General features: G+C 42.4%; 2 protein-coding genes across 2 annotated transcripts in view; both read left to right on the top strand.

The window, feature by feature from the left end:
- LOC142031629 (cytochrome c, somatic-like) lies at positions 1-1,695 on the top strand. The gene is given in 2 exon segments (XM_075029296.1): positions 1-166; positions 1,550-1,695. Coding segments are annotated over 2 exon segments (312 nt in total).
- A 5,013-nt stretch (positions 1,696-6,708) lies between these two features.
- Positions 6,709-27,256, top strand: part of PDE11A (phosphodiesterase 11A) — a 140,970-nt gene continuing 120,422 nt past the window's right edge. The window contains exons 1-2 of the mRNA XM_075029295.1: positions 6,709-7,512; positions 24,613-24,771. Coding sequence (XP_074885396.1) covers positions 6,709-7,512; positions 24,613-24,771 — 963 coding nt within the window. The remainder of the gene's footprint in view (positions 7,513-24,612; positions 24,772-27,256) is intronic.

Here is a 27,256-nt window from a genome sequence, read left to right on the forward strand (position 1 = left end):
ATGGGTGATGTTGAAAAAGGCAAGATCTTTATTCAGAAATGTTCTCAGTGCCACACAGTTTAAAAAGATGGAAAGCACAAGACAGGACCAAATCTTTGGGGTTTATTTGGCCTCAGATCAGGACAAGCTGCAGGATTTTCTTACTCAGATGCAAACAAGAACAAAAGTAAAACTAACAGGTGACACGGATGAGGTGTAGTGTTAGAGGGGACATATATGAAAAGAAACTTTTTCTTTACAGGTACAGTAGAAAGCCTTACTTAGAAGGAGTTACTCTCACAGCTGTCTATTTTGCATTACTGCAGATGAATCTGAACTATAGTTTCAGAAACAAAAATACTCGGTCCCTATATTAAAAAGAAATTTTACCAATATTCAGCACACCAGGTCAGAAGGTATATAGCTTTCCCAGAACTCTGTAGTATCAATGGGCAGATTTTAATTTGTTTCCTGAGAGTGCTTTAGATGTCATTTGCTGGTCACTACCCTCTACTGGCATCGTGGTGTGCTGCACTTGTTTTGCTCATAACACTTGACTAAATACTGTCACCTACTAGCAAGCTATGACTTGTCTTGTGTTTTTCATACAGACAGTCTTGAAAAGCAGTGGAACATCTAAAAAGGGAAAGTAATTCTGTGTGGGTTTCACTGCTTTTATTTATAGTGTTTGAATATAAATTATATTATTTTAATCAAGCTACTAATTACAATACAGTCCTGCGTTTTTTTCTGGTTACTAAGGTGCTTTAAAATTGGCTGACTTTTTTATTTTTCTGTGATTTCTAGGAAATGTTTTGTGATACTCACTTTACACTGGGACTCCCTTCATACAAAACATCATCAGCATATATTAACTATTTTTTTTCATTAAAAATTAGTGAACAAATCATACAGATGTTAGTACAAGTTTTTAAAAGAAAGCCAACAAAGTGATGCCTAAATCCACTTTAGACAGTGGGAAGAGTCAACTCTGGAGGACAGAAGAGAAACTTGAACATGTGGTTACAGCTATTTCAGTAGTCTTCAGCACAACAACAGGCTTCTGTTGTCAGAGATAGGTTTTAGCAGGGTTGGAAGGAAACACTAATGGTTTTTCAACTTCAGTAAAGAGATTCCAGGAACTCTTGACAACCTCATTGACAACCCTTTTACTAATGCTCTTCAATGGAGCACAGCCTTGATAATTTCATGTCAATCTGTAGATGCTCATTTTAAACAACTGTATGAAATTAAAGTTGGATCTTCTGGATACTGGAATTATGAAGATACTTACATAGTTTGAAAGTAGTAAGTAGTTGTGTGTAAAATGGTGCAAAGAACTGCAACTCTCCATGATGCATCCTTTTGGATTTATATTTGACTTACTAAAGTGACACAAAGACAATGTATACCTTGTGCATTTTATATTATATATCATTTATGCTCACATTCCTCTTGGATTCTAGGCACATGTTCAGGAGCATCACACTTTTGATTTGAGATTGTTGATATTTTCATAAATATATTACATTGGGCCAGCCTTGTATTTTACAATGATTTTGTTTTTCAGGAGTTGACTGGAGAGAGAATACACTGATGGAGTATTTTGGGAACCCTAAGAAATAAATTCCTGGTACAAAAATGATTTTTGCTGGAATTAAAAAGCAGAATGAAAGGGCTGATCTTATTGCATACTTTAAAAAAGCAACTTCATGAAACTTTGCTGCAGCAGCTGTAATGTCAGTAAAAAATGTTTTGAATTTTGACTAGCTCTTATGTCAAGTTTTAGCATTTTTATGTTAATTACTAATTAGGGACTGGCCTTAGCAAAATCAAATAAGGATATGTTTTAAGATGTGATGTCCTAATAAACAACACTGGGAGGTGAGCATTATTTATGTTGTCTTATGTATTTCATAGACCTTTGTGGAGTGTACTAGAGAAATACTGTTCCTTTCTACAAGGAGATCTGAGAGCCCAATTTTGCAACTAGTTATTCAAACACCCACTGTAACTATTATTCAGTTGTGACTATGTAAATAAGAAAGTGCCTGTAAGTATTAGGACTGACAACTAAATGAAGTTTTTCTTTTGGAAAAAACATCCTCAGCATTGTCATCTGTGAAGGTAAGTACCATACGCAGTAGATAACAAAACGTAACCTTACATTAAAAGAACACTATATAAGGATGATGGAAGCAGAATCTCAAGATTATCAGATATTCTCAGGGGACAAGTAACCTTTCAGTAGTGATATTGACCTAAAAGAATCTTGAGGAGATACCCGAATACCCATGACCTTTTTGGTTTCAAAATATAACCCCACTCAGTTTATTGTTAGTGTTCCTTTGTGTATTAAAAAACCATAATCATCTACCGGTCATTTTTCAGAGTTGTGGATTTTTTCTCCATTTGAGGCTAATATATTAAGGTATCCTTATCCTCTAACATGTAGAATGAATGAGGGCTAACTAGCTCAAGCACATGATAGCAGTAGATATTTTCACCACAGCAGAGGATTGATGAAGGTGATTAAAGTCCTCCTAAAGCCTCCTCATGAATCTCTACCACTTAAATTGTGATTTACAATTTAATTCTCTGTTTACACAAATTTAATAGATTAAAAGATACTTCACTCAAGCACAGTTTCCTTATGTCATCGTGGAAGGGAGCATTAGTACAAAACTAATTTGCTATGGCGTCTATTCCCAGGTACTTGTTTTGTCAGTACTGTTTCAATGCTTACCCACCAGGGGCTTTAACTGATTGTCTTACAGTGCTCCACAGAGCTGAACTGCTGTTTTTAAGTAAGGGTATAAGCAAGAGCCAGGGAAAAAGTTCTGTGACACAACTGGATGAGTACCTGCTTTTTCTCCCTTTGTGCTGTAGCTATAAGAGACTTCCCCCTTTCAGTTTAATAGTCAGGACCTGTTCTGTTGACTGTTTAGACAATTAAAACATCCGCCTGAATAACAATTTTCTGGAGTGCTTTTCTCTATTGCATTTGGACGAGTGCCATGCCACTGCCTTTCTTAATAGAGAAACACACTCTGCCTGAGAAATGCATTGACATTTCTCCTTGTGATTCTTTTAAGGCATCTCTGTATGTTTGTACCCGAGGAGACCAGGTGAGACTGGCTACAGCCTGCCTTGCTGAGTTGGCATTGTGCATCCACACCGATAAAAGGTGCATCACACATAAGATGCATCAGATACAAGCTGCCTGTACCTCACTGCAGCACACCTGTAGAATTACGAAGGCAGCACAATCCCATGGCGCTGACAAAATCCATTTGCCTTTTTGGCCCTCCCACGAAAGGCTGCAACTCATCTATCTCAGGCCCACACATGAAGCTGCAGCCCAGCGTATGGTGCGCTTGGCTTACTCACCCTGCAAACAGAAGTGTAATTTGGTGTGTGCCACAACACAGACAGACTCAAGTTTTCTCCTAGCATCCACCGATGCACACCAGGCCAGGCTTCTGAGGTAGGTTTTACTGTGACAGCATGTTGAAAGCCTGTGCAAGTTACAGAATAGACAAACCACTGTGATCATTTTTGTTACATTTTATCTTTAAAAGAGAGGATTATAGTTTATACACAGATTTGGGGCTGCAGAGTTCTTTACAATTACGGTGTCACAGCAAATTGTTCACTATGTATTTTATGCAATGAAGACAACTGCATTTTTACTTCCTTCAGTCTTGACTCTGCTATTTGACAGATTGTCAATGTGCAGATTCTTACTGTAATCAAAGCCTGTGCATAAAATCCCAGCAAATAAACTAAAGATGCCACAAGACCGTTTGAAGGAATGGTAAGAGAAGACCTCATTTAAACCTAGGCTTACCGAAACACTAAATTGCTCTAAGTGTTTACACACAGTAACTGCTACACAGTGACCATTTTGTAGTAAACACTGGTGTCAGTGCTCAGACCAAACCTCACTGGAGTGAGATGGTAAACATTATTCACGTAGAAGTATTTCACTTGTATGCAGATACCCAAGGTCCTTGCTCGAGAGCTCGGGGTACGTGCCTGCCAGGCCTTCGGCGGCTCATGCGATTTCTCTGTATAAGCGGAGTGTTTGTTGCCAGTGTTGCTAAAACGCAAGGGCCACTGGAAAGGCCAGGCTGCCATAGGCGGCTTTGGGCAGGCACCGCAGCGGCAGCGCGGGCAGTAGCGCGCAGACGTGCCCTGACAGCCTGGACGCCCTGCGGAGCGAGGGTGGCACCTCGGCTCCGTCCTCCCGAGGGCGGGATGTGACAGTCCCGAGGTGACAGTCGCTGGCGTAGGCGGAGGGGCTGTGCCTGCGGCCGCGTGTGAAATCCCTTGACTTCACAGCTCCGGCAGCGCGTCAGCAGCGCGCCAGCAGAAACGCTGCAAAGATCAGTGTTTCAGTCGTCCTTGCCCTTACCGCGAAACGCCTGCAATTCCACGTCCGAGCTACCTGTATGGAAAAAGCTCAGCTTCTTCAGAGGTGCGAGCAGCCCGGGGACGATCCCCAATAGCGTGTCCTCCGACGTCCCCGCTTTTCGCCCCTGTCGCCCAGCACGCCGCCCCCCCTCCCCCGCAGCCCACTCGCCGCTGGTTCTGCCGCCCCCCCCCCCCCCCCCCCGCCCCGGCAAGTCGGCGGCGGCAGCGGCACGGTGCGGCTGCCGGGAGCGGCCCCTTCTCCGCCGCCGCGCACCGCCACGGCAGACAGGGGCCAGGCCGGCTCCCTCCGCCGGTCCCCAAGCGGCGGGGGCTGCTGGCGGGGGCGACGCCGCCCCCCCCTCCGTTGCCCACGCGCCTGCGCACCCCCCTCCGCCCGCCCTATTCTCGAGTGGGTGCCGTCGGCAGCGCGGTCTCTCAACGGAGAGCCGCGCTTCTGCGGCAGCCCCCCTGCGCGGCGGGGAGAGCCGGGAAAGCAGAATGAGACCCCACCGCGGGGCGGGGGGCGAGCACGGAGCCCTGCTGCCACGGCGGCCCGCGGCCGGCGGCAGCCAGGAAGCTGCTGCCCAGTCTGCAACAGCGCAGGCACCGAGACCGGGAGACGGAATCCTTTGTCTGTCGCTTCCTAAGCGGCCTCCGGGAGCCACAGCACCTGCACGGAGCCCCTCGTTAACCCCGACTGCTGCGGGAGACGCGGCAGCCCTTCGCGCACCCACGCGTAGCCCTCCCGGCCCGGCTGACACCCGCGCACCCGCCTGCACCATCGACACGCGTCCCCAAATCGCTCCCTCTCCTTGCAGGCTTACTGCCCGGACCCCCGCGCCCGGAGGGGCTGCTGCAGGGACGGGGTTCCCGGCAGGTCGGAATCTCCTCTGGTGGAAGATTTGCCGGTGTTTTCCCAGCCGCCCAAACTCCCATTCATGAATTTCTGAAGCCGCCTTCATTCAGTCTTTGGTGAGCGCATGAAAGACATTTTTCACGTGTTAAGATCCATGACTCCGTTTTTTTCAGTCGCTTATGCGTAGGCATCGATTTAGCAATGAAACGTGCTCCACGTGCGCATAAAAATAACCCCGGTCCGTCTGCCTCGGTGGATGCGGTCAGCTTCCGCCCGGCAGCCGGTGCTGCGGCAGCGGGCACCCCGGGGCCCTTGGCGCGCCCGCTCCCGCCGAGCTGCCCGGGGCGCCCGGCCCCGAGGGAAAGCGGCTTTCGGGCAGCGAGCCCCGGGCCGCTTTGTGGGCGGCGGGTAGGAGCCGGCTCTCCGCGCCTCTTACACGGCGCCGGGCGCGAAACGCCGCACTGACGGTGCGCGCCGGGCAGAGCTGCACGGGAGAGGCTGCAGGCGTCTCAACTCGGGGATTCAAGAAACGGAATTCAGCGGGTCTTTCTGAAAGGGCTCCGGTTTTCCGCCTGTCTCCCGAAGTACTGAAGCGGCGCAAATAACGCTATAAATTAAACCTCCTTAACGGGAGCACTCGCGTTACCTCTCCCCCCTCAGCCCCCCCCGCCGCTCCCGCAGACGGCGGGCGGGAGCCGCGGCCGGGTTTGCCCCTTCCCCGCACACGCATCACAGACAAAGGGGCCCTCCCCCTCCCCGCGATGTTCCTGACCGAGGCGCCCGCCAGCGCGGAGCTCCCTCCCTAGCGCAGCTCCCCACCGCTCGGGGCTCCCCCGCCGGGGCGCCCCGCACGCCCGCCCTCACCCCCGCGGAGGCTGGCGCGGCGGCTGCCGCCAAGCGGGCGGCGGTGCCTCCCCCCGCCGCGGGGCTTGCCAGCCCTCCCTCCTCCCCGCCCGCCCGCCCGCGCGGCTCACGCGTCCTCCCCCCCGCCCTCCCCTCCCTCCTCAGTGGTCCGCCGGCTGGGTTACGCAGCAGCCGCCGCCAGCACTGACGGCACTTGGCAGAAGGGGCTTGCCCGAGCGCTCCCGGAGCATCTCCAGAGGCGCGGCGGCAGCGCCCGCCCGGCTCACCGGGGAGCCGGCCCAGAACCGGGGGCTGGGGCCGGGGCCGGTACCAGAAGAGGGCTGAGCGCCGGGGAGCGGAAGAAAACCTAGAATAGGAATAGTAATAAAGAGTGGTGGGCAGGAGAAGGAGGTCGCGGGGGGGAGCAGGGGGCGAGGAGAAGGCGCGCCCCCGAGGAGGTGCCCGGGCAAGGGGCGGGAGCGGCCCCTCGCCGCGGCTGCCGGCAGCCCCCCGCGCCCCGGGGCGGCCGTCGGGGCGGCGGCAGCACGTGGCGGCGGCGGGGCATGGCCGCGGCGAGGGCTCCCGCGGCCTGAGCCGCCCCCGCCGCCGGCACCATGGCGGCCGCCGCCGCCGCCGGCCTCGACGTGGCGGCGGTGGAAAGTTTCCTAGAGAGGCATCCGGAGCTGGTGGAGAAGTGGCTGAAGAGGAAGAACTCGCCCCCTGAAGCGCCTGCCGCCCCCGCCGCCGGCCCGTCGGAGGAGCCGCGGAGCAGCGGCGGCCCCGGCGGCGGCTGGGGCAGCGCGGGCGGCCCCGGCGGCCCCGGCCCCGGCGGCGGGGGGCTGCAGCGGCGAGCCTCCCAGAAGGAGCTGCGGAAGAGCTTCGCCCGCTCCAAGGCCATCCACGTCAACCTCACCTACGACGAGCATGTGCACGCCCGGGCGCAGGAGCCGCTGAGCAGCGTGCGGCGGCGGGCGCTGCTGCGGAAGGCCAGCTCCTTGCCCCCCACCACCGCGCACATCCTCAGCGCCCTGCTGGAGTCCCGCGTCAGCCTGCCCCAGTACCCCCCCACCGCCCTGGACTACAAGCGCTACCTCAAGGAGCACAACGAGCGCCAGTTCTTCCTGGAGCTGGTCAAGGACATCTCCAACGACCTGGACCTCACCAGCCTCAGCTACAAGATCCTCATCTTCGTCTGCCTCATGGTGGACGCCGACCGGGGCTCCCTCTTCCTCGTGGAGGGGGCCGCCGCCGGCAAGAAGAGCCTGGTCTCCAAGTTCTTCGACGTGCACGCCGGCACCCCGCTGCTGCCGTGCGGCTCCACCGAGAACAGCAACGAGGTGCAGGTGCCCTGGGGCAAGGGCATCATCGGCTACGTGGCGGAGCACGGAGAGACGGTCAACATCCCCGACGCCTACCAGGTAGGAGCCGGGCAGCCTCCCGCCGCTCCGCTGGCCCCGGCTCCCCCCTCCCCGGGCCGCGGCGGCGGGCGCGCCTGTCGAGAAATCCCGCCGCCACCCGGCCCTGCCTCCCCCCCGGGGTGTCCCTCCCCACCGCCCTGCCTGCCCCCCGGGGTGTCCCTCCCCACCGTCCTGCCTCCCCCCCGGGGTGTCCCTCCCCACCGCCCTGCCTTCCCCCCCCCCGGGGTGTCCCTCCCCACCGCCCTGCCTTCCCCCCCCCCGGGTGTCCCTGCCGGGGCGGCGGCGCTGCCACCGTCGGGGCGCCGGGGGTTGCGCGTAGCGGCCGCGGGTGTGCTCGGGGCAACTGTTGACGGGGCGGGGGAGGACTCCCGTGAAGGCGGGAGGGAAGGCCTCTCCTGGGGGGACGGCGGGGCTAAAGTGGCCGTAAAATCGGTACAGCAGCGCTTCTGGATGTCGCAGGAGCGGCAGGCAGCTTCACGCGTTTTCAAAACGTATTTTGGTAATCGGCTGAAGAAAAGTTTAAAAAAAATGCTCGTGACAGTCCCAATGATAATATTCTTAAATCTCTGTCTCTCTTAATGTTCCCCGCCTGCCCGCTGCTGAAATAATCTCATTGCTTTCAAAAGAGCATATATTTTTCACCTTTGCATATGCCCACTCAGTCCACATGGCATGTGTTTTCAAACCTATTCCTAGGAGTGATATAACCAGTCCTGTTATTCTCCTACAAGGACTTTCCCTACCTTTTACTTTTATAGAGGTATCAGTGTGAATTGTGAAAACCTAGTCCCGGCTTCAAGGCAAAAATTCCCTTTGACTTCAGGAGGGACAGACGTGCCTTCGCCTGCGTGTGTTAATGCCAAACAGTGCATTCAGTTTACTAGCTCGAAACGTACTTCTCCCTCTCTCAGTCCTAGGGGCTATTTCTAGTGTTTGTCAGTGTGAGACACTATCAGCACTTTGAGGTTCTTGAGAAAATTAAGAGCCACAGAGCGACAGATCTTCTAAATTAGGATCTTGGAAAGCTTTAGAAACGTGGGAGATGTATGTCTTTAAGAGTTTTAGTAATAGCCATTGCCCAATGTCTAATTTTGGTCTACAGTAGTAACAAAAATAATAAACGTTAAAAAACTGATGATGCTTTATAGCAAACCATACAAGGAAGAAACTCGAAAAATAAGATTGCATTATTTTTGTTTGAAATACAGAAAAGCCAAGGTAAATGTATTTTGGGCTGAATATTTATTTATTTGTCAGGCAGTGAAAAATACTAAGCACCTCACAGATCCAGACTGATAGAGGTTCCCAACCCACAGAGTTCGAAGGGAATGGACAGAGCTTGGTAAAAACGCTGTAATATTCAGACTAAAATGATTGAGTATTGGATCACCTTTGAAAAAATCTAAGCTTGCCTTCTTCCTTTTTTTTTCCTTTTCTCCATTATACACTTTCTCTTACCATCTGATTTTATACTTTCACTAGTAAAACTGTACTCTTCCCAAAATATCTGCTATTGGGGTTCAAGCAGCAGATGTTCTCAATAATCTCGAGTGGCTAAACAGATAGAGGATATCTGAGTTTGGCTGGGAAAGAGCTCGATCTCTCCTTTTAACTCTGGATAGCTCCAGCCACCTTTTTTTTGGAGGTGAGAACTCCACTGGAAAGGCAGAACGTTTTCTAGTCCTAGGGGACTGTATTATTTTTTCTTCAGTGTTTGTTCACTTTGTGTTCACTTCCCTGTGAAAAAGCCCAGCTACTTTAAACAGTTTATTGTCTCTTTCATTCTCAGAGAAAAGTGAAAAACAATCTGTCCAGTTGCCATTCCCGGTACTATTTATATTGTACTTTTGTCTGGCTCCTATTCAAAATCAATTAAAATATTATAAATAATACAATTCATTGTACATTTAAGCCATAAGTACATTAGTTGCAGTAGAAGGGAAAGTTCTAAGCCAAGTTCATCCTCTAATTACATCAATTGCAACTTCCCTGCTTTCAGTGGAGTTACTTCTGATTAATGCAAAAGAAACTTTAGACCTTGCAACTTCAATGAAGGTTTTGCTTGATAATAAAATGGGGAATCTGCTTTCTGTTATGTTTCTGAGTTAGTGCAATTTATCTTCTCTTACCTGGCACATATATATCCATTGTGCATCATTAAAAAGAGACCTTTCTAACTTAATATTATAAAGAGCCCTAGGGAAGCCTAGGTACATGTGCATGTACATGGTACAAATGCTGTTCCATTTCAGATAATTGTAGGGCTCACAATACAGCACTTTAAAAATTAATAAATATGATTATATGGTTTTTGTCAGCATTGCCACTGATGATGGAAGTGTTTAATCAACCATCAGGTAAAAAAAAGCACCTCCAGGAAACTTTGTCAGGCTGACAGATGGAGTTGGAGAAAAAGGGGTGACAGCACAGCACCATTTTGTCCAGAGAAGAGAGTGTCTACATTGATGCTACCCATTTGGTAAGAAAAGGCCTTATATGAGGTCAGAGGAACACCTCTAGATTAAAGTTTTTTTGCTTGTTTTTTAAATTAACAAACTTGTTTAAAAAGAGGTAAAGGTACTTCAGATCATCAGTTAGCTAGTTTACAGTATTGGGAAATCTGTTTTATTATCATCCAACCATCTTTGTTTTCTCAGAGCCTGATCAAATACCAGTTGGATTTCCACCATCGAGTACAAACTGAGTTGCCTGCTTGTATCATCAGCTACTACTGACATTAATGGGACTTCAGTGCAATCAACAGTACATTTAAATCCTGTCGTGTCTTGTGATGTGCTTCATGCACGCAGTCCCCTGTGCCCACACACAGGCTGATTAGTTTAGGAAATATTTGTAAATGACCTGCAGTGTCATTTCAGAAATGGTGTAAGATTTCAATGACACATTTTTTCTTCTAAAGAGAAAAAATACTAAAAAATGAAATCAAATAACAGGCTGGGGCTTTTTCCATGATCCAGGTGATTACCACTGTTGTTGAGTCCGACCTTCAAAACCTGCTCATGTAAACAATCTTCCTTAATTCAATAAGCATACTTAGATACAAGGTTTGGAATTAATATTATGTACTGAGGACTGTATAATAATCACTTATTTTAATACTAAACAATAACTATGTAACATTTGACAGTAATTTGATTTATGAAGTTCAGCAGTGACTGAACAAACTTTTTGGAGGCTCACGGCATCAGAGAATTTGACAAATACTTAGTTATGGAAAGGTTCAGATGAACATTATATGACTGATTCAAAAATTGCATAATTTCATTCATGGCATTAAAAGCTTTATTTATTACATCACAAAGTCATGTGATGAAAGTGAGTTTATAATTGTAACAGTCTGTAAAATATATGATCTGATCTGTAAGAGTTAGTACCACAAAGGATTTGAGAACAAGAAAGGAATTAGATACTTTCTTTGCATTTCGGAGCCAGTCTAAAACTCTTTCTCCTGGAAGTAATCCAGTTGACTTGTAAATCGAACTCCTAGTCAGTTTAAGTTTTAAAATAAAGCCTTAGGTCTTCCCCATGTTAATTTTGGGAAGCATTTCTGACTCCTCATTCTTACATGAATAATGCACTATTGTCTGGAGCACATGTGTTGGAAGAATTCAATCAAGCTGGGAAGGAAATTTGGGACCTAAACGTCTATTGAGGCTCCTTTTAACAGAGCATAGGTGTAGCTTTTGCAGTCATGTATGAAGACTATTAAGCATATTGTAAGTACACAGGCAGAGAGGCCATTAAACCTATATCTGCTGTTCTTATGAGTTATTTAAAAATTTGAAGTTTTTTCCTATTTAAAGCTATGGATTTTTTCATGTCATGCTTTCTTCTCACAGGTTTTCTATGATGTTTAGCTGAAATTACTGATTGTTTAAATTTTGTTCCATCTTTTAGGGCAGTATTTGAATAATAAAAAATTTAAATCACAAGTAATGTTTGGTTATTGTTATACCTTTAGCTGTGCAAAAGTTGGGAAATAATTTAATAGCATCCCAAGTCCTTATAAGTAGTGAAAAAAAAAATCTTACTCTTTAGAATAGTAAGCATACATCAGAAAGTGGTGAAAAACATGTTCTGTAATTTGCCAGGGTCAGCTGAACAAAGTTTCTGTACATCTTATGTTAAATTTGGAATTTAAAAAGTACCTTTAAAAGGCAGAAGAAAAAATGGCTTACCAGAAGGATGTTTTAATAAAGTGGGGAGCAAAGAGAGGAGAAATATTTAACAGTTTTAGAAGTTGGAGAAAGTGCCATAAAAGATTATCAGAAATTATTTTTCAATATAGCTCAAGTCTTTAAAAAGAAAATTTAACCACATTACTGGAACTAAAATCAAGCAAAACAAGACAAATCGAGCTCTGTTCTAGACTCTCCTGTTATCTCTTTGAAGCTTAGGCCAAGTGTAATGCAGCTAATGCACACACCACCCTTTACAGTAAATTTTAAGCATCCTTGAACACCTAGGTAGGGGCATCGATGTTGTCTTTTTCAGGCCCTCCAGGTGAGCTCTGAGCATTCCCTGTCTCCTGCTGTGCCTGGAGGGCATTACAAAGTTCCTGCTCACAAGCGCAAACCTGGGAGTGCCCGTGTGGGGACAGGCAGTTGGCGTAGAAGGTCACGAACAGGCGGGAGCCACGTTTCATTACACAGGGTAGCTGTTTGTTATCATTAATATTAACAGCGCATCTCTTTCAATTTTGAAGAGCAGTTAAAGCATTAAAACCCTGGGTCCTAGGAGGTTCAGTTCTGCAAATGGGAAGCACTTAGGTGCTATTTTATTCAGCAGCGCTTGAGCAGACACCAACAACGGACATATTCATTTCGGTGCTGACTCTTAACAAGGACAGAGGTTGCTCTTTAAAGAGCAGACAGCATGACACCTGGCAAGCAGAATAAATAATAGTTTTTAAAAATTCCATATAATACAAAAACACGAGTTAAAACAATTCTTGCAGTGCATTAAACATGACTAGGAAGTACCACAGGGAAGGCAGGAGATAATTGCAACAGTAAAGAACTAAACTACTCTAATGTGCTTTCCACAAAGGGGCACCCCAGCCCATCATGCAAAATTTAGGAAAACTTGGAAACTGTAAGTACAGGTCAGTAAATTGGTAAAGGGATGTTGTAATTATCCCTGAATCTGCAGCCCAGTGGAGGCAAACACATCCTTTGTGTCACAGCGGTGGTGGCCTGGGAGAGGGGTCCCCCCGCAGAAGGCAGCACCCTGCTGCGTCTCCACAGCAGAGAGCCCTCAGGGCAGCAGCTGAGGAGGTCTCCTCACACTCCGTAAATCTTCTTCTCAGGGAACAGTCTCTGACTGACATGTAAAATATCGTAAGGCCTTCCTAGGTCACAACAACGCTGCTCTCACCTTGGAGATGCCTGCTGGGGGCAGGAGCTCCTGGTAGATGCCAGGGCACATGTCCAAAGCCACCCAAGGGCTCAGATACAGTTTTGTGCCTCTGTGCTGCTGCTCGGGTAGATCACCAGGACAGACGAGGCTGCACAACGCAGCGTACACCACTGGTGGCAGCCCTCAAGTATTGTGAGGAAACACACCTCCCTCTCCGTGCTTGGGCGAGGTTACCTCACCACCCAGGCAGGTAGTGGCCTGTCCTCCAGGGTTGCCTAGCCCTTACTCCATGGGTACACACCACCTGCTGCTGCCCCAGCTGTGTCTGCCTCGCCAGCTTGAAGTGAGCAGCGGGTGAGCTGGTGGTGGCTGGGCGCAGGGCGACCAGGTGGGGCTTGTTTGCCACAAGTCCTGGCACCTGGAGCAGCGGGGTGGCAAAGGTCTAGGGGGAAGGAGGCCGCCCGTGCTGAGGTGTAATGAGTTTTCTCTACTGCCCGCTGGGCCTGTTGGGTAATTATCAGCCATTTGGTGGGGCTCGCACACTTAAAATCAGTGCTGAAGGACATTGTGCTGTCTTGTGTCAGTGCTGGTGTGAGGGGGTGTTTGTGGGGGTGCAGGCTCCCAGGTAACTAGAAGCGTGGAGAATGTCAAGGCATTAACAGGTTAGTAGTTCTGTTGTGTTGTTTTTGTTTTTTTTAATAAAAAAAATTAGCTGGTTTGCTTTCTCAGTTGCCCTGCAGAGCAAGTATTCAGTATCCTGGTGCCTTTGGCCTCTCAGCAGCAGCAGCTGTAAGGCCTGGCTCCCCAGCTCTCCCTCCTGCAGCAGGCCCCTGGGCTGTTGGTCGCACAGACTTTGAGCAGGAAAAGCCTTCTGGAGAGCTGGGGCAGTTTTCCCGCCTGGCTGTAAGGCTATCTTTTGTGAAGCTGACAGACTTTTAACTGGTTTATTGCTCAGCCAGTCCATCTGTCTGAAGAAGACAGACACTTTCAGGTTTTTTTCCTCAGATGCTTGTAAAACTTTCTTGTGGAACAGTCAGTGAAACTGGTGCCTCTGTGGCCTGTAACTTCTTTGTGAAAAGGAAATATATATTTGATTAGAGCAGGTCAGTGACTGTGAGAGAGAGTTGCAGGATTAGGCCCTTCAAATTTTAGCTGAAATCTTGTTACAAGCACAAGACTGAGTAAAGCTCTGGTTTTGCTTGGTAAATGATTTTGCTGTTCTGTTTGATGGGTTTTCAGTTTTTCAAAACATATGGATATTTTGTTTTGGTTACTTACAGTTGTATGCTATTGTACAGTTTTTCTATAAAATAACAGTTAATAAGCATACATACATCATTATGCGAGTTAATTTGTTTTACTTTTCCAAAACAACCCTATTGACAAACTATGAAATACAAAGAACTTGAGCTAATGGCCCAGCAGAGTTGTGTGTTAAGAGGGTAACAGCAACTGTATGCAGTCTGAGCTTAATGTTTCTACAGTGCATGTTTAAAAATGTGTGGCTTAGTTAATAACACTACTGCTTTGTCACAATAAGATATTTCCAATCTGTTATTCAAGAATCTTATTAACTGTTTCTTTAACCCTTGAAGCCATGTGTTGCTCACCTGAGTAATCACCTGCAGGTGCTAGGCTTAAACTCAGACTTCTGTTGAAACACCTAGGAATCTTGTTGGTCTCTTTGCTCAGAGGACTGTCAGCTTTTTAAAGCTACTCTGTGTGTGTATATATTTGATACAATAATCATGAATATTTAGGAGATCAGCACTAGGACCTGGCTCAAAGTGAGGTTGGAATGAGATGGGAACGTGGACATGGTTGTGGTTGGTTTCCAGTGGGGTGTCTGTCAGGCCCAGTACAGAAGGGTGCAGAGAGCCACTCTGATGGCGCATACAGTAGTGGGTGTGATCTCTGAATATTTAAAATCAGAGGAAAAATATTTTTGGTAAACATTTTTTTCTTTAATAATGATACAAGCAGAGCAGAAGTGTACAGAAGCTTCCATATGTAAGACCACAACTTGATTTACTGTTGTGCTATTGGTGATCTACCAGGAGTTTGTTTTGAAGGAAGAAACCCAAAACCTTATGGATCTGGGTAATGTCCTACAGAGGAATATTTTCTGGTCCATGCTGTTGATCAGCTCAGACTATGAAGCATGAAATGTAATTATGCTTATTAACTTGGCAGTCATGTCTGCAAACTTGCTCATGCTTCTAAAGTTATTTACTCCTGTGTAAGAAAGATTAACTATGCTATTTTTTCCCATTGATTTTTCCCATTACTTCTATGTAAGTAGACAACGTGCATTGTTACTTATGTCCATTGTCTAATAAATGAAACAGTGGTCAGAAAAGGACATAAATGATATAATACACTGTTGCCAATCAAACTAAACAAAAAGCCCCAAACTACTGATTTTTTAAAAAACAAAACTACAACTCCCCAAAACTTTAGTATTGCATCATTGCAAATGAACACCTTTTTTTGTTTTTTTTTTTTTCCAAGTAAGCTGCTTTTTTTTTTGTTTTTTAGTTCAAACTATTTATGGACTGACTTAGTTTTAAATCCAGCAATTAAGAATTTTTGAGGTTCAGTGTTCCCTGCTTTTCTTTAAGAATTGTTTTGGGGTGAAGGAATAGGGTTGACTGAGTTGTTTTGCACATTCTTATCCATTTTATTAATTTTATTTTATAAGAAATATTGCTGTCAATACTCACAATATGACTGGACTTTGTGCTTATTTACTTGGGAGAATTAGGTCTGAGATGCTGGTAAATGGTACTAGTTTGTTCTCCTGCTGCCTTTGTCTCTGGGGCTTTAGGGATTTTGTAGGAGATGACAGGAATAGCTGCAGCAATCCTTACATGAGGTCTCTTCAGAGATTGCTTTATTACTTGTTTTTTGTGTGTGAGTTTCTTTTCTACAAGGTTTTCCCCATATCTACTGTAGTAGTTTATTACTTGGTTTCTGTTTCCTGTTTATGTACAATGTCGTTTACACCATATGTGGTTTTTAGAGAAGAGTATCTAGAACAGACTGGATGGCTTTATTTTTTATTTGTATTTAGCTTTTTAAATGTTATGCTTTGAATCTAGATAACTTGCTATCTTTTGGATTGCTCTTTTTGTTTTCTATAGAAGTTTATGTATTATACTCATAGGAAGCATGATTAAGAAATTGAATAGGTCTCTTCCGACTTCAATTTCTCCTTCTGTAAATGTAGAGGCTCCTGCAGGATGGCTTCATATAAAGTCAGTCAAAAGTACATGAAATCAAATTTGTCTATCCCATGCGGCTTGGTAGTATAATAATGCTTGGGTTGACAATGCTATCAAACATACTACTCTTAGTATCTGTTTTTGATACAACTTTGCTAACTCAATCAGTAATTTAAATACAGTATATGCAAAGATACTTTGCTGCAAGTTTCTCCTGTTTTTTTCTGGAGTCCTTCCAAAGGAAAAAGAACCAACTATGCAGTGAACTGTAAAATATACTAGGCCAGGCCTGTTAATTGAGCACCTCTTGTGTTCTGTGTGATCTGAAAAGCAGTATCTTCAAATAAAAAAAAAAAATTAGAAATGGCTTTTCCTTGTAGCTGTCAGCTTTGGCCGAGTCACTTGATCTATTTCACTAGATTAAACACTTTATCATTAGACTTTGGAGAATGAAAACATTGTCTTTGTCATGAAGATTTAATTCCTGGAAAAGTATTCAGGCAGGTTTCATCCTCTGTTACAGTATTTGACTCCTAGCTAACTTGGTTTAGGATTATACTTTTTCTGTTCTAAATCATGCTAATAATACTCACATAAATTGTACTAGCTTTGATAAGGATATAAAAGGACATACTTTTTTTCCAAGTTCAAAGAGCTATCCTATGTTTAAAAAAAAAACCAACCAAACCTGAAACTACAAAACCTGTACCTTTACTAACTATGTGTGAACCACTTAAACCAAAAATCAACACTGAAACCAGTTGGTAAAACTTTGCTTGGAAGTTAAAACTTTTTTCATTTCTAACATAACCTATTCTATTACTTCAAATGTCTTGAGAAAAGAAGAAATGTAGATTTAAGTAAGATAAAACAAGAACAAAATACTTGTTTTGGCTGTTTCATGGGAGTTTCAGAGACCTTCTATGCATGCACTATTCTGTGGAATAGTGCATGTCTTTAGAATTTTTTTAAGAGATTTTTTTTTTAGTTGGAAATGTGTAGATTCTTTTAGTACATGATAGAAATAGTGACTTTTTAATGAGGTTTTACCTCTTCTTCCTGGTCAACGTGGATTATTTTCTGTAGGCCTCCTCTATGTGTAGCTGTTGAGGTTTAATCTTTATCAATGATTGTTATTTAGTGACCTCAGATCGGTGGTCAGTTTGCTATTGATATCAAAGAAAAGAAGATTGGGCCCCATTGGATTTTTTTTCTTGTGTGCCATGCAGCTGATTTGACTTTAAATCCTTGTCCAATATCTGTATACCTCTCATAGTCAGATTTACAGAGTAATTTTAAGAATGCAGAGGTCAATCTGGAGGACTTGACATGCAGGAGATGGGTATTATTTGGTTAGGTCCTGATTCAAATTGCCTGAAACTTGAGGTACATCAAGATACTAATTATCTTATGGGATCAGATCTTGTAAGTATTGTCAATATTTTGAGTTTTTGTCTAATGTGATGAAGGTAGGGGATCTAGAAAAGTGAATTTGAATATACTAGCTCACTGATAAGAATTAGTGCTGCTCACAAATGCTGTTCCAGGTTCTAACATTTCTGATCCTTATGTTCCTGATTACTTTCACATCGCACTTTTAATGTTATCTTCACAGTTACAGGAACTAGAAATTGAATTTTTTTAAATGGGAGTTGAGATTCTGATAACATTATATGATTCCAGAACCCTAGGAAAAAAACTGTCTGTACCTTGTTCTGGTCTTGTATAGAAAAAAAGCATGAAGGTGTTTGTCTGTTCTCATTTATTGACAAGCTTTAAATATGCCCCAAAAGAACTGGGACTGCTGTGTCACTGCACAGGCAGCTGAAATACCAGTACTTGGATTAATGAATTAGGCCTGCTCTTCTCTGTGTCTTTACTTGATTATCATATCACATTTTACAGGGTAATATTTCCCTGAAGAAGAATTTACAGTCAGTAAATAACTTGAGACAAGGATAAGGTTTATCCTACAGAATAACTGTTCCTTGTTGGTAGTTCTGAAATTCTAGCTAAAAGTGCCTCAGTCTTCACATTTTGAATGTCTCTGGCATCTAGAAATCTCATTATATAGAACCAAAGCAGTAAAACCAACTATGCTTGGGTTTAGTAATGTTTTAAACAGTCAGTGGAAGACTTTACTTGTAATTCTTGAGTGTTCTTGCATGAAAGTACTGTGAGTACAATTATGGTGAAGTCTCTCTCTCAAAAGTATACATATTGTATCTTGGTCTGTCCCTAGTTTCTGAATGTAAGTCTTGATTGTAAAAGAAACTTAAAACCAAGTGCTGCATTGGTATCATCAACACTGATACTCCTTACTACCCGGGAGCACGGTGCAGATGAGGACACTGTTGTGCTGCAGCATGTTCTAACGTGAGATAATACAGTTTGTATCTCAATGTTTGCAGTCTGACAAAGGGCTTCTCTCTGATTTAACAGCTTTGTTATCAGCTGTTAAACAGGCCTCCTTGCTCAAGGTTACTAACCTGTGCGGAGAGGCAGACGTAAATTTTGTACAAGCTTCTCAGCCATCACAGCTCACACATGGGCATTGAGGTTTTTATTGATGCTGTTAAATCCAGTAAAACCTCTCTGTTAGAACCTGCCACATACTTATTGTCATAATAGGATGTAATGAAAGAAGAGGGGTATGGGGATAAAAGAGGTTTGGGACATAATGCAAGTCACCCAGTCATTCAGTTTTCTTATGTGTATATTGCATGGTTCAACAATACTAATGTTGCCAGGAACAGTATTTTGTTCTCTTATGTATCTTTCCTCATCACTTTCCCAAATGCCACCAAAATAAAGTTCCTGCCTGCTTTTCCACAAACGGTTAGGGGTAGAGTTCCACTTCACATCTTGATGACTTTCAATTTTTACCAAGTTCTTGTCGAGGTTTTCCTCAAAATTGCCTCTTTTTTTCCAATTAAATGTATTAACTTCCCTATACTGTGCTTACTGTACCTTTAGTCTCTGCTCCAGAGATGTAATACCCTTCTGCAAAAGGTAGTTCAGTTCTCTAGCATAAGTGGATAATCTGGTATCAGACAGCAGGAAAAACAAAGCATGTTGTTGCATCTCTGTTGAATGGCATGCTTCTGGGTCTTAACTGTCTGATTGCTCCAGGATACCTGGCTTTCTTTCTCCTAGTGTAGAGGTCCCAGCAAGAGATATGAACTGGAAACTTCCAAAATCTGCTTGAAAGAAGTGATTATAGCAGCAATGAGTTGTACTTTAAAAAACACTTTCCAGATTGCTGATCCCTCCTGTGGCTCTGGTTCTCCATAGTGTCCATTAAGGAACACAGGATTGATAGCTCATCATTAAATCTGTTCCAAACACTGGCAGCTGTCCTGTATATATCCAAATCAGACAGGTTCACAAGCCCCTGTCCTGTGTGCTGCCACACACTGCAGGTCCAACAGCTCTTTGTGTATTAATCTTGAGGCCTGTTGAAAAGGCAATGACTACATATGCCACAAGAATGTAAATTACAATGAGATTAAAATACCCACTACAGTGAACCTTGCTACCTAAACAAAAGAAACTTTCAGATAAACATGAATACATCTTCCTAATTTTTATCCCAGACCTCTGTTTTGTCTTACAACAATGTACCTCTCTTAATTGAGCGTATTCAGATAAATGAATTGCAACTTGCTTTTGCTCTGACAGCTTTCCTTTTGCAGTTGAACTCTGCCTTGAAGGCTTGCTACTTTTATAAGGCCCACAGGATGTAAATCAACAACAATATTACTAGTCAAGGCATGCTATTTCAGTGTTTCCCCATGTACTTTGTTTTGCTTTGAACAAAAGTAGTAGAGCAGGGACTGTCTCTTCAGTAACACAAAAGTTTTATCAATATTACAGCAACAGTAGCTATTTCTAAACAGTAGTTCAGATGTTACCAAGATGTAGTTGAAGAAATAGTCTAATTTATTCACTGGTGGAGCCTACTGTGTGATAATTGCACTGCATCTTACTTTTTTCTGTTGTAGAAGAACCATCCCTTTCTAGGCAGGATTCTCCACAGTGTAGAACAGTTCAGCTTCTATTGAAGCTGATATAAAAGTACTTAGAAGCATGTGGAAAGATCACAGGATCAGACAGGTCTGGGTCTGTGATGCCATTATTAAAAACCATTCATCATGGGGGTTTTCATCCTCCTAAGGAAGTTGGGCACAAATAATTCAAGGGAATCTCATCAAAGCCCTATCAAAAACTGCATATTAGTAATCTGGTCTTTATGGAAGCAAGGACTGTTTAATATACTCCAGAGGCAGAAATAGGTCTAAGGAAGAAGAACAACTCCTAATGAAGTTATAGAATTAAAATGGTTCTTTTTTTATTATATTATTTTCTTTGTTCTAAGAGCTTGATACTCTGTGGTAGAAGAGCTCTATAAACTCTATATGACTATCACAGTTGGTATTAATTTCTTGTGGTTGAAAGGTATGAAAAACTGCTACAAGTAATAAAATAGCCAAATGTATATGTTAATCATTGACGAGTGAATGCAGAGCATCTCTAAATCATGTCTCTTGAGGTGACTAGATCAGTCTATTTCTATAGCTTCTGCAATTCGCAACAGGGAACTAAAAATAGAAATAAAATTGCCAGGAAAAAAACCCATGTCAGTTTTTAGCCTCAGTGAAGATCTAACGAATTATCTCATCGTCTTCACAATCAAATCTTATCTTAGATTAAGGACTGTATGGACTGTTTTCATCAGCCAAGACAAATATGGACATTATTTCACAGCCAGTATTGTCTAAACTTTTGGAAACAAAACTTTTGCTTATTTTTGTGGAAGAGCTTATTTCCCTTCTGTTAGGGGAGTCAGAACTGGCTGTAACTATTGTCTGTAGCATAAAGGCTAACTTCACCCTGGAGGAACGGAGCTGCTGCCAGTAAATAGCAGTATTTCCTTTCCTGGCTGGTAGAAGTGCTGTTGAAGACTATTCTCTACCAAGATGAACAAAGATGCTGTTAGCACTACTTTTTCTGAACTTTGAGTCACTTTGTGATTTGCAGTTTGAGTTGTACTGTTCCAGAGAATGGATTTCCACACACTGCCATGTAAACAAATGACCCATGTTTGGTTCAGTTCTCTTTAGTTTTTGTCAATCTATATAGAAAGTAATTTTTCTGTTAAGACTTGAGTTTTGCTCTCAGCTGTTTGCTTACTACAAATGTTAATGTATTTAAGAAAAACTTAAGACTGTTTAATGATCAAAAATGATATAAGCTCCTCTTACTATTCTGGCAAGCATAGAAAGTTGTATGAAAAGATATTTAATACACTTCTGTTTGTATATACAGTAATCTTTCTCCAGATGTAACTAGCGGTGTGTATCTTGCAGAGGAAGGTTAAAGAAATTGCAAATCGAAACAATATACTCCTTGAGTCATGTCTTGAGCTAAGCTATATGCTGAGAAATATACTGGCACGTGGAGGAGCTTTTTTTTTTAAAATAGGGCCATTCCTGTACTTAATTTTCCAAGAGGAGCTGCGGTTTTATTGTATTTCTTTGATAAAGCAGTTGTACCCCATTGGAATACTAGCAGCATAACCAGTCTGATGTACTAAATTTTAAAGTGCAACAGATGGAAGTGGGGCCAAAAAGAGTCTCTATCTACTTGACAGAGAAACCGTGAGTGTCTACAGAATAAGGATGTGAAGTGGCAGCATGGTCTAGCATAAGTGTGTATGTATGATCACATTACTAACGCTAGATACCAGTCTTTGCTGGGTGTCATTCAGTAGAAGAGTTCTATAAAGCGATGGCACTATTTTTTAAATGGTGATCAAATTTAACTTGATCTCAAGATGTAATATTGTCACCCTATGTGTATTTTTTCACTACTAATTAGGTTTTTGAAGATGGTCGTTTACCATCTTTTACAATATATTGCATTCTGAAATTCCTACAAGTATTAAAGCTCCTGGGTTTTCATGAAGACAAGAGAAACTACTTCTAGTGCTTTAGTGTAACATGTGTTATGTCAGTTGCCTCTAAACCAGGTTTCAAATCTGAAGAACAACTGTCTAAGTGCAACTTAAATAATTTTTTTTTATGCATTGGGAATAGCAATACTACTACTAAGACTTTAGTACCTGAATAGTTTGGGGGATAAAAATATACTCTATGTGCAGCACTGTGACCCCACATACAATAGGAATGACAAAAAAGTATGAAACAATTCTAGTTTTAATAAAAGATTTGGATTTTGTGTTGAAAAATGAAGTCGTCTTTGAGTGTGATGCAAGCATTTATTTCTTATGTACGTCCCTAAATAAGTATGTGTAACCTTAAGCACATCCATTACCTTAGAAAAAATTTAAAATAACAAAATACTTGCTGCTGTTACTAATAACAAGATGCTCTTTCAAGTATCTTTACTCTTCAACATATGTTATAAACATTTTTATTATTTGGTTGCAAGAGATTGATTTCTGTCGTTCTATTGTAAGATGGGTCTTATGCTCACATTATGTCTTCTGTTTTGGGGTTTTTTTTTGAGGAAGTGCGTGCTTTGTGATCAATAGGATTACACTGCAAGCTTATTCAATCATGATTTAGAGATTTTAGGTAAGGATTAATTTAAACAGATAAAAGTCTTCACAGTTAATTATGCATTAACACTTAAAAAAAACTAAATGCAAGTGGGTACAAAAGCATATGAAATCATACCCAAAAAATTTTATGTAACAACAATAAAAAAACTTGCTAATAATATTAGATACAATTCTTGGCCAGCAAAATTTGAAAATAGACAAAACTACAAGAAATTATACTTGCAAAATTCTTGAATAAATGATTGCTATTTGACATGTAAAGCATAAGGGTAAACATTTATTGTGGGGATTCAGTTGCACTGTTAACACTAATGAGTTGTGTTGTTAAATTTGCCCCTTAGAGCGCTACAGATTAATGAAAAAATACTCTAGTTGATGTATACTATATTTCAGGAACTTTCAGACTACCCAGATATTTGCCCATACATTTTCAGCCTGCTCCAGGATGATTTAGTTGGATGTTAGTATTGTGAGACACTCTCCATAAAGTCTTTTATTGTTTCATAGTTTACGTAGTGTGAGTATAGCAGCTTGACAAACACAAATTTAAAGTGTCACAACTTTATATAGCATTTCCATCTGAAATTGATTCTTCCTGGTATTTCTCATGTACTAGTTACAAGGTGGTGTAGCTTGTAACTTATGATGCACATGAAAATTCAGAAGTGCTTGTTTGGTGCAGATACCAGGCAGTGAAGAATAAGCACAGATCAGTGGAGCAACTTGAATGTAAGCACACCTCAATCACTGATCAAATTGAGTTGGCATAAACTTCTGAAAAAACAGATAAAGACTTAGGATGAATATAGTGTCACGCTGATATGCTCCTTATTTTACATTAAAGTTCTAATTCTGCAACTGTTCATGCTGTATATGGCTAATGGACACCCTTGCTCCACGCAGGGGTAAACATGGTGACTTCACAGCCAGGGATAGTCTAGAAATTGGTACGTACCAGATCTGTGTGGCACATTCTCAATTAAGGTGGCACAGCACTCTTTGCAGCTTGTTATCCTTTCATACAAACCCCAACATTTGCATGTTTCACACACACTATGAAAACATAAGTCTGGTGAACTGCAAACAGCTGTTTCATTAGTGTGCACCTTGGAGGAGCTATGGTGTGTGCACAGACAATCTGGGGCCCTCACCAGTGCCTGCAAGGGACATGTAGTTACCCACAGCTTTGCTGTTAGGAAAGTTTATTGGCAGCAATATAGTGAGACAGTGAAGCAATTGGTGTCTGTTAAGATTGAAGAAACTGAAAACTGCCTGTGAACATGTAGTGGGCAGGAACCATGTGACAGCTTTAGCCACTGATAGTTTCCTTATCTGTGTTGAAACCTGTCAAAGCCAGGGCAAGGTGGTCCTGACCATGTATGGCCAGTGCCAAGGCCTATGTTGCTGTCATGGAGCTGTGGAAGGACCCTCTACTTACAGTGGCCCCAGAGCCAGTAACAAAGACACAGTCATGGTGCTGAGCTGTGGATGGAAGGAGTTTGGGCCTTGACAAAGCACAAAGTGTGTTATGCAGTCTATCTCATTTTTTCCTCCTCTCTTATTTGTGTTCCTCATATGTTTAATTTGTCTTAATTTTCCATGTTCTCCTGGTAGCTGCTTTGGTAGTGATTGTTTAGGTAGGTCTTTCTTCTAATTGAGGTATAAATGTGGGACTTTAGTGAATACAGTTCTCTAATGGTAAACCTTGTACTGATCCTCTGAGAACTATTTTTTGTAGTATCATAACTGAGGAAAAGCAGCTAATAAAGAATGGGGTAATAACAGAGAAGCAACAACATAACACTACTGAAAATACTATATAAAGACATTGAGAAAATGAAGTGCTTTGCTGCCTGAAGAAAGCTTAGATGTATGACATGCATGTTAATGCTTCCTTATTTTCTTTTGAAGGATCGCCGCTTTAATGATGAGATTGACAAACTGACTGGATACAAGACAAAGTCACTCTTGTGCATGCCCATAAGAAACAGTGATGGAGAGGTTATTGGTGTTGCCCAAGCAATAAATAAGACTCCTGGAGGTGCCCCTTTTTCTGATGATGATGAAAAAGTAAGATTACCTTTACTTTTGTATTATTTTAATTTCTTTTGTAACTCAGTAGACTCTTCTAAAGATATTTAATCCAAATAAGTAAATGGCACAACACTTGTGTTAATTATGGTTTTCTACAAGTGCTTAACATAAAATGTACATTTTTGTTGTTCTCAACATAAAACATGTATCTGTTCTGTAAATGTGGGAGATCTTGTGGCTGAAACTTCAACTTCATGGTCTCTAAATCTTATGTAGACTTTTCTCATGTAGATCTTAATAGGAAGACTTATTTATTTTTTAAAACTTACCTGTAAGAACAAGTTTGGGGGGAAAACTATCAGAGACACTTCTAAGCTTGCTGACTTTTAAAAATCACCACCTTCTCTTAGTGTTCTTCATGAGTTAAATGACTGTAGCATAGGCAAAGGAAACTTTATTTTAGAGGAGATTATGCATATACAACTTTATGCTACCCTAAAATATGGGAGACTTGCAAATACCCATCAAAGGACAAAGAAGGCAGGAGGAGGGCACTAGGTGTGTACATGAAGTGAAATTTGGAGAGTAAAGTGAGCTCAAAGGCAGAAGAATAGAGGGAGCCGCAAGGAGGGGACTTGAATTAAAGAAAACAAGGGAAAATAGGAATTGGTGCTGTTGAAGGCAGATGCATACAGCTGAGTGTGGAGGGAAAATGTGTGTGAAGCCAAAAGATGACTGGGGAAGAGAATGGTAGAGGGTAGCAATCTGGGGAGTAACAGAACACTAAATCTCTCTCTCCAGGAGAGAGAAATGGAGTCTCCTTCAAGCATGTAACAGGGAAATACACTTCTGTGTATTAAAATAGTATTAAATCTCATTTTTGTGGAAGTGTAGTTAGAGGCAGAATTTGCCCCTGAAAGCTCTTTATGTTGATTCAAAGGCAGTTAATATTTCATGCAGAGCCACTGTTGCTGTATTACATACATGTTGACATGTCTGTGCTGTGACCAAAGGGGTGTTAAGTAATGCCAATTGGAAGGGGAAAATTGTGTCGCATTGATTCATCTAAATAGATAGAGATAATTTTTAGAATCAAGATAGCTTGATGTGAATGAAATGCAACATAAAGCTGAAGTAACAGTGGCTTAAAGTCTGTGAAATACTGCATAAATCAAACTCATCTTCCATAGAAACCATAGTAATTGTATTTGAGTACTACTAGAAGTTGTTATTACGTTATTAACTTTACTTGTTATATATTTACAGCAATACATTTAGATCATTGTGCATAACCATTTCATAGTTTGAAACAATTGTTTTGTGGGGAATAAGAATATGAATCTTTGTATGAATTATGTCTGTTAACAGAATCATACTCTGGTATTCTGTGCAGTGGGATTAATTAAAAATTGAATTACTTTTTGAAGTTTCAGTGTGTGAAGGAACCTTTTGCAGTCCAGGTAGGAAAATCTTTGCCAAGTGACATCTTACTAAGTGGGTGCATTAAAGTTGAGAGTAAAAAAGAGTACTGATTATTTTTATACTTTGTGTTGGTTATCAGATATGTCTTTCAATAGAAACAATTATGAGCAAATATTTCTTTATATTTTTATTAGATTATTTAGCATAGCACAACTTTGCTTAGCAGCACCTACTTACACTTGAAGAGCCAGCTTGCTTGCTGTGTACCAGTGTTTGCTTTTGGTGCTTTTTCTAAATCTGTTTCAACATTATATTCTGATCTGATGTGCTCTTGAGCTACTTGTTAACTTCTTGTTAAGCCTCAGGCTTCAGAGTCTCATTAAGACCTAGCCATTTGGATCCAAGTTGAAAGACGAGACATGTTTGGATTATAATATTCTTTAAAATACATTTAACAAATAAAAGGAGTGGAGGATAAATTAGGCTAATGGTAAGAAAGCTTATGGTTTGACAGACTAATGATACAGATGACTCAGTTCCCCAGTTCTACATAGTACTGTAGAGTGAGCTTTTAAAAAACTTTTATAAATGCTAACTAACTGCGGTTACGCTTCACACCAACACTATTAGTAACTTTATTGAAAAATTAATTACAAGAACAATACTCATTGCAGTGTGTATGTATATTTGGCATCATCTTTTGGCTAGATATTTTCTTCTGAACATGTGTTGAGTAATAAGGAAGAAAGTCAGTCCTGTCTCTGGCAGTATCACCTATTCTAGCACCACATTAAAGACAACTTCTCTCTTCTGTATAAAGCTTTTAAACTTTTTTCCATAAAAATAATTAGCTTTAGATTTCTGTTTCTGCAAGGTGTCTGTGTAACTGATTCTGCATAGTGATTTAGTTTGAATTAAACAACTTTAAAAATAACTATCAATTTTCAGATGCTGCTTTTTTGGACATCTGGAGTGACCCAGTACTTAAACAATTTAAGTTATCTAAACTTGAGTAACCTTTAGCTTGCTTCTGAATTACTTCTGATTCTTGAAAATCTTGGATGTTGAATATTGATTTATTAGCATACAATACAAATCT

This window comes from Buteo buteo, chromosome 5 (genome assembly GCF_964188355.1).
Source record: "Buteo buteo chromosome 5, bButBut1.hap1.1, whole genome shotgun sequence".
Classification (NCBI taxonomy): domain Eukaryota; kingdom Metazoa; phylum Chordata; class Aves; order Accipitriformes; family Accipitridae; genus Buteo; species Buteo buteo.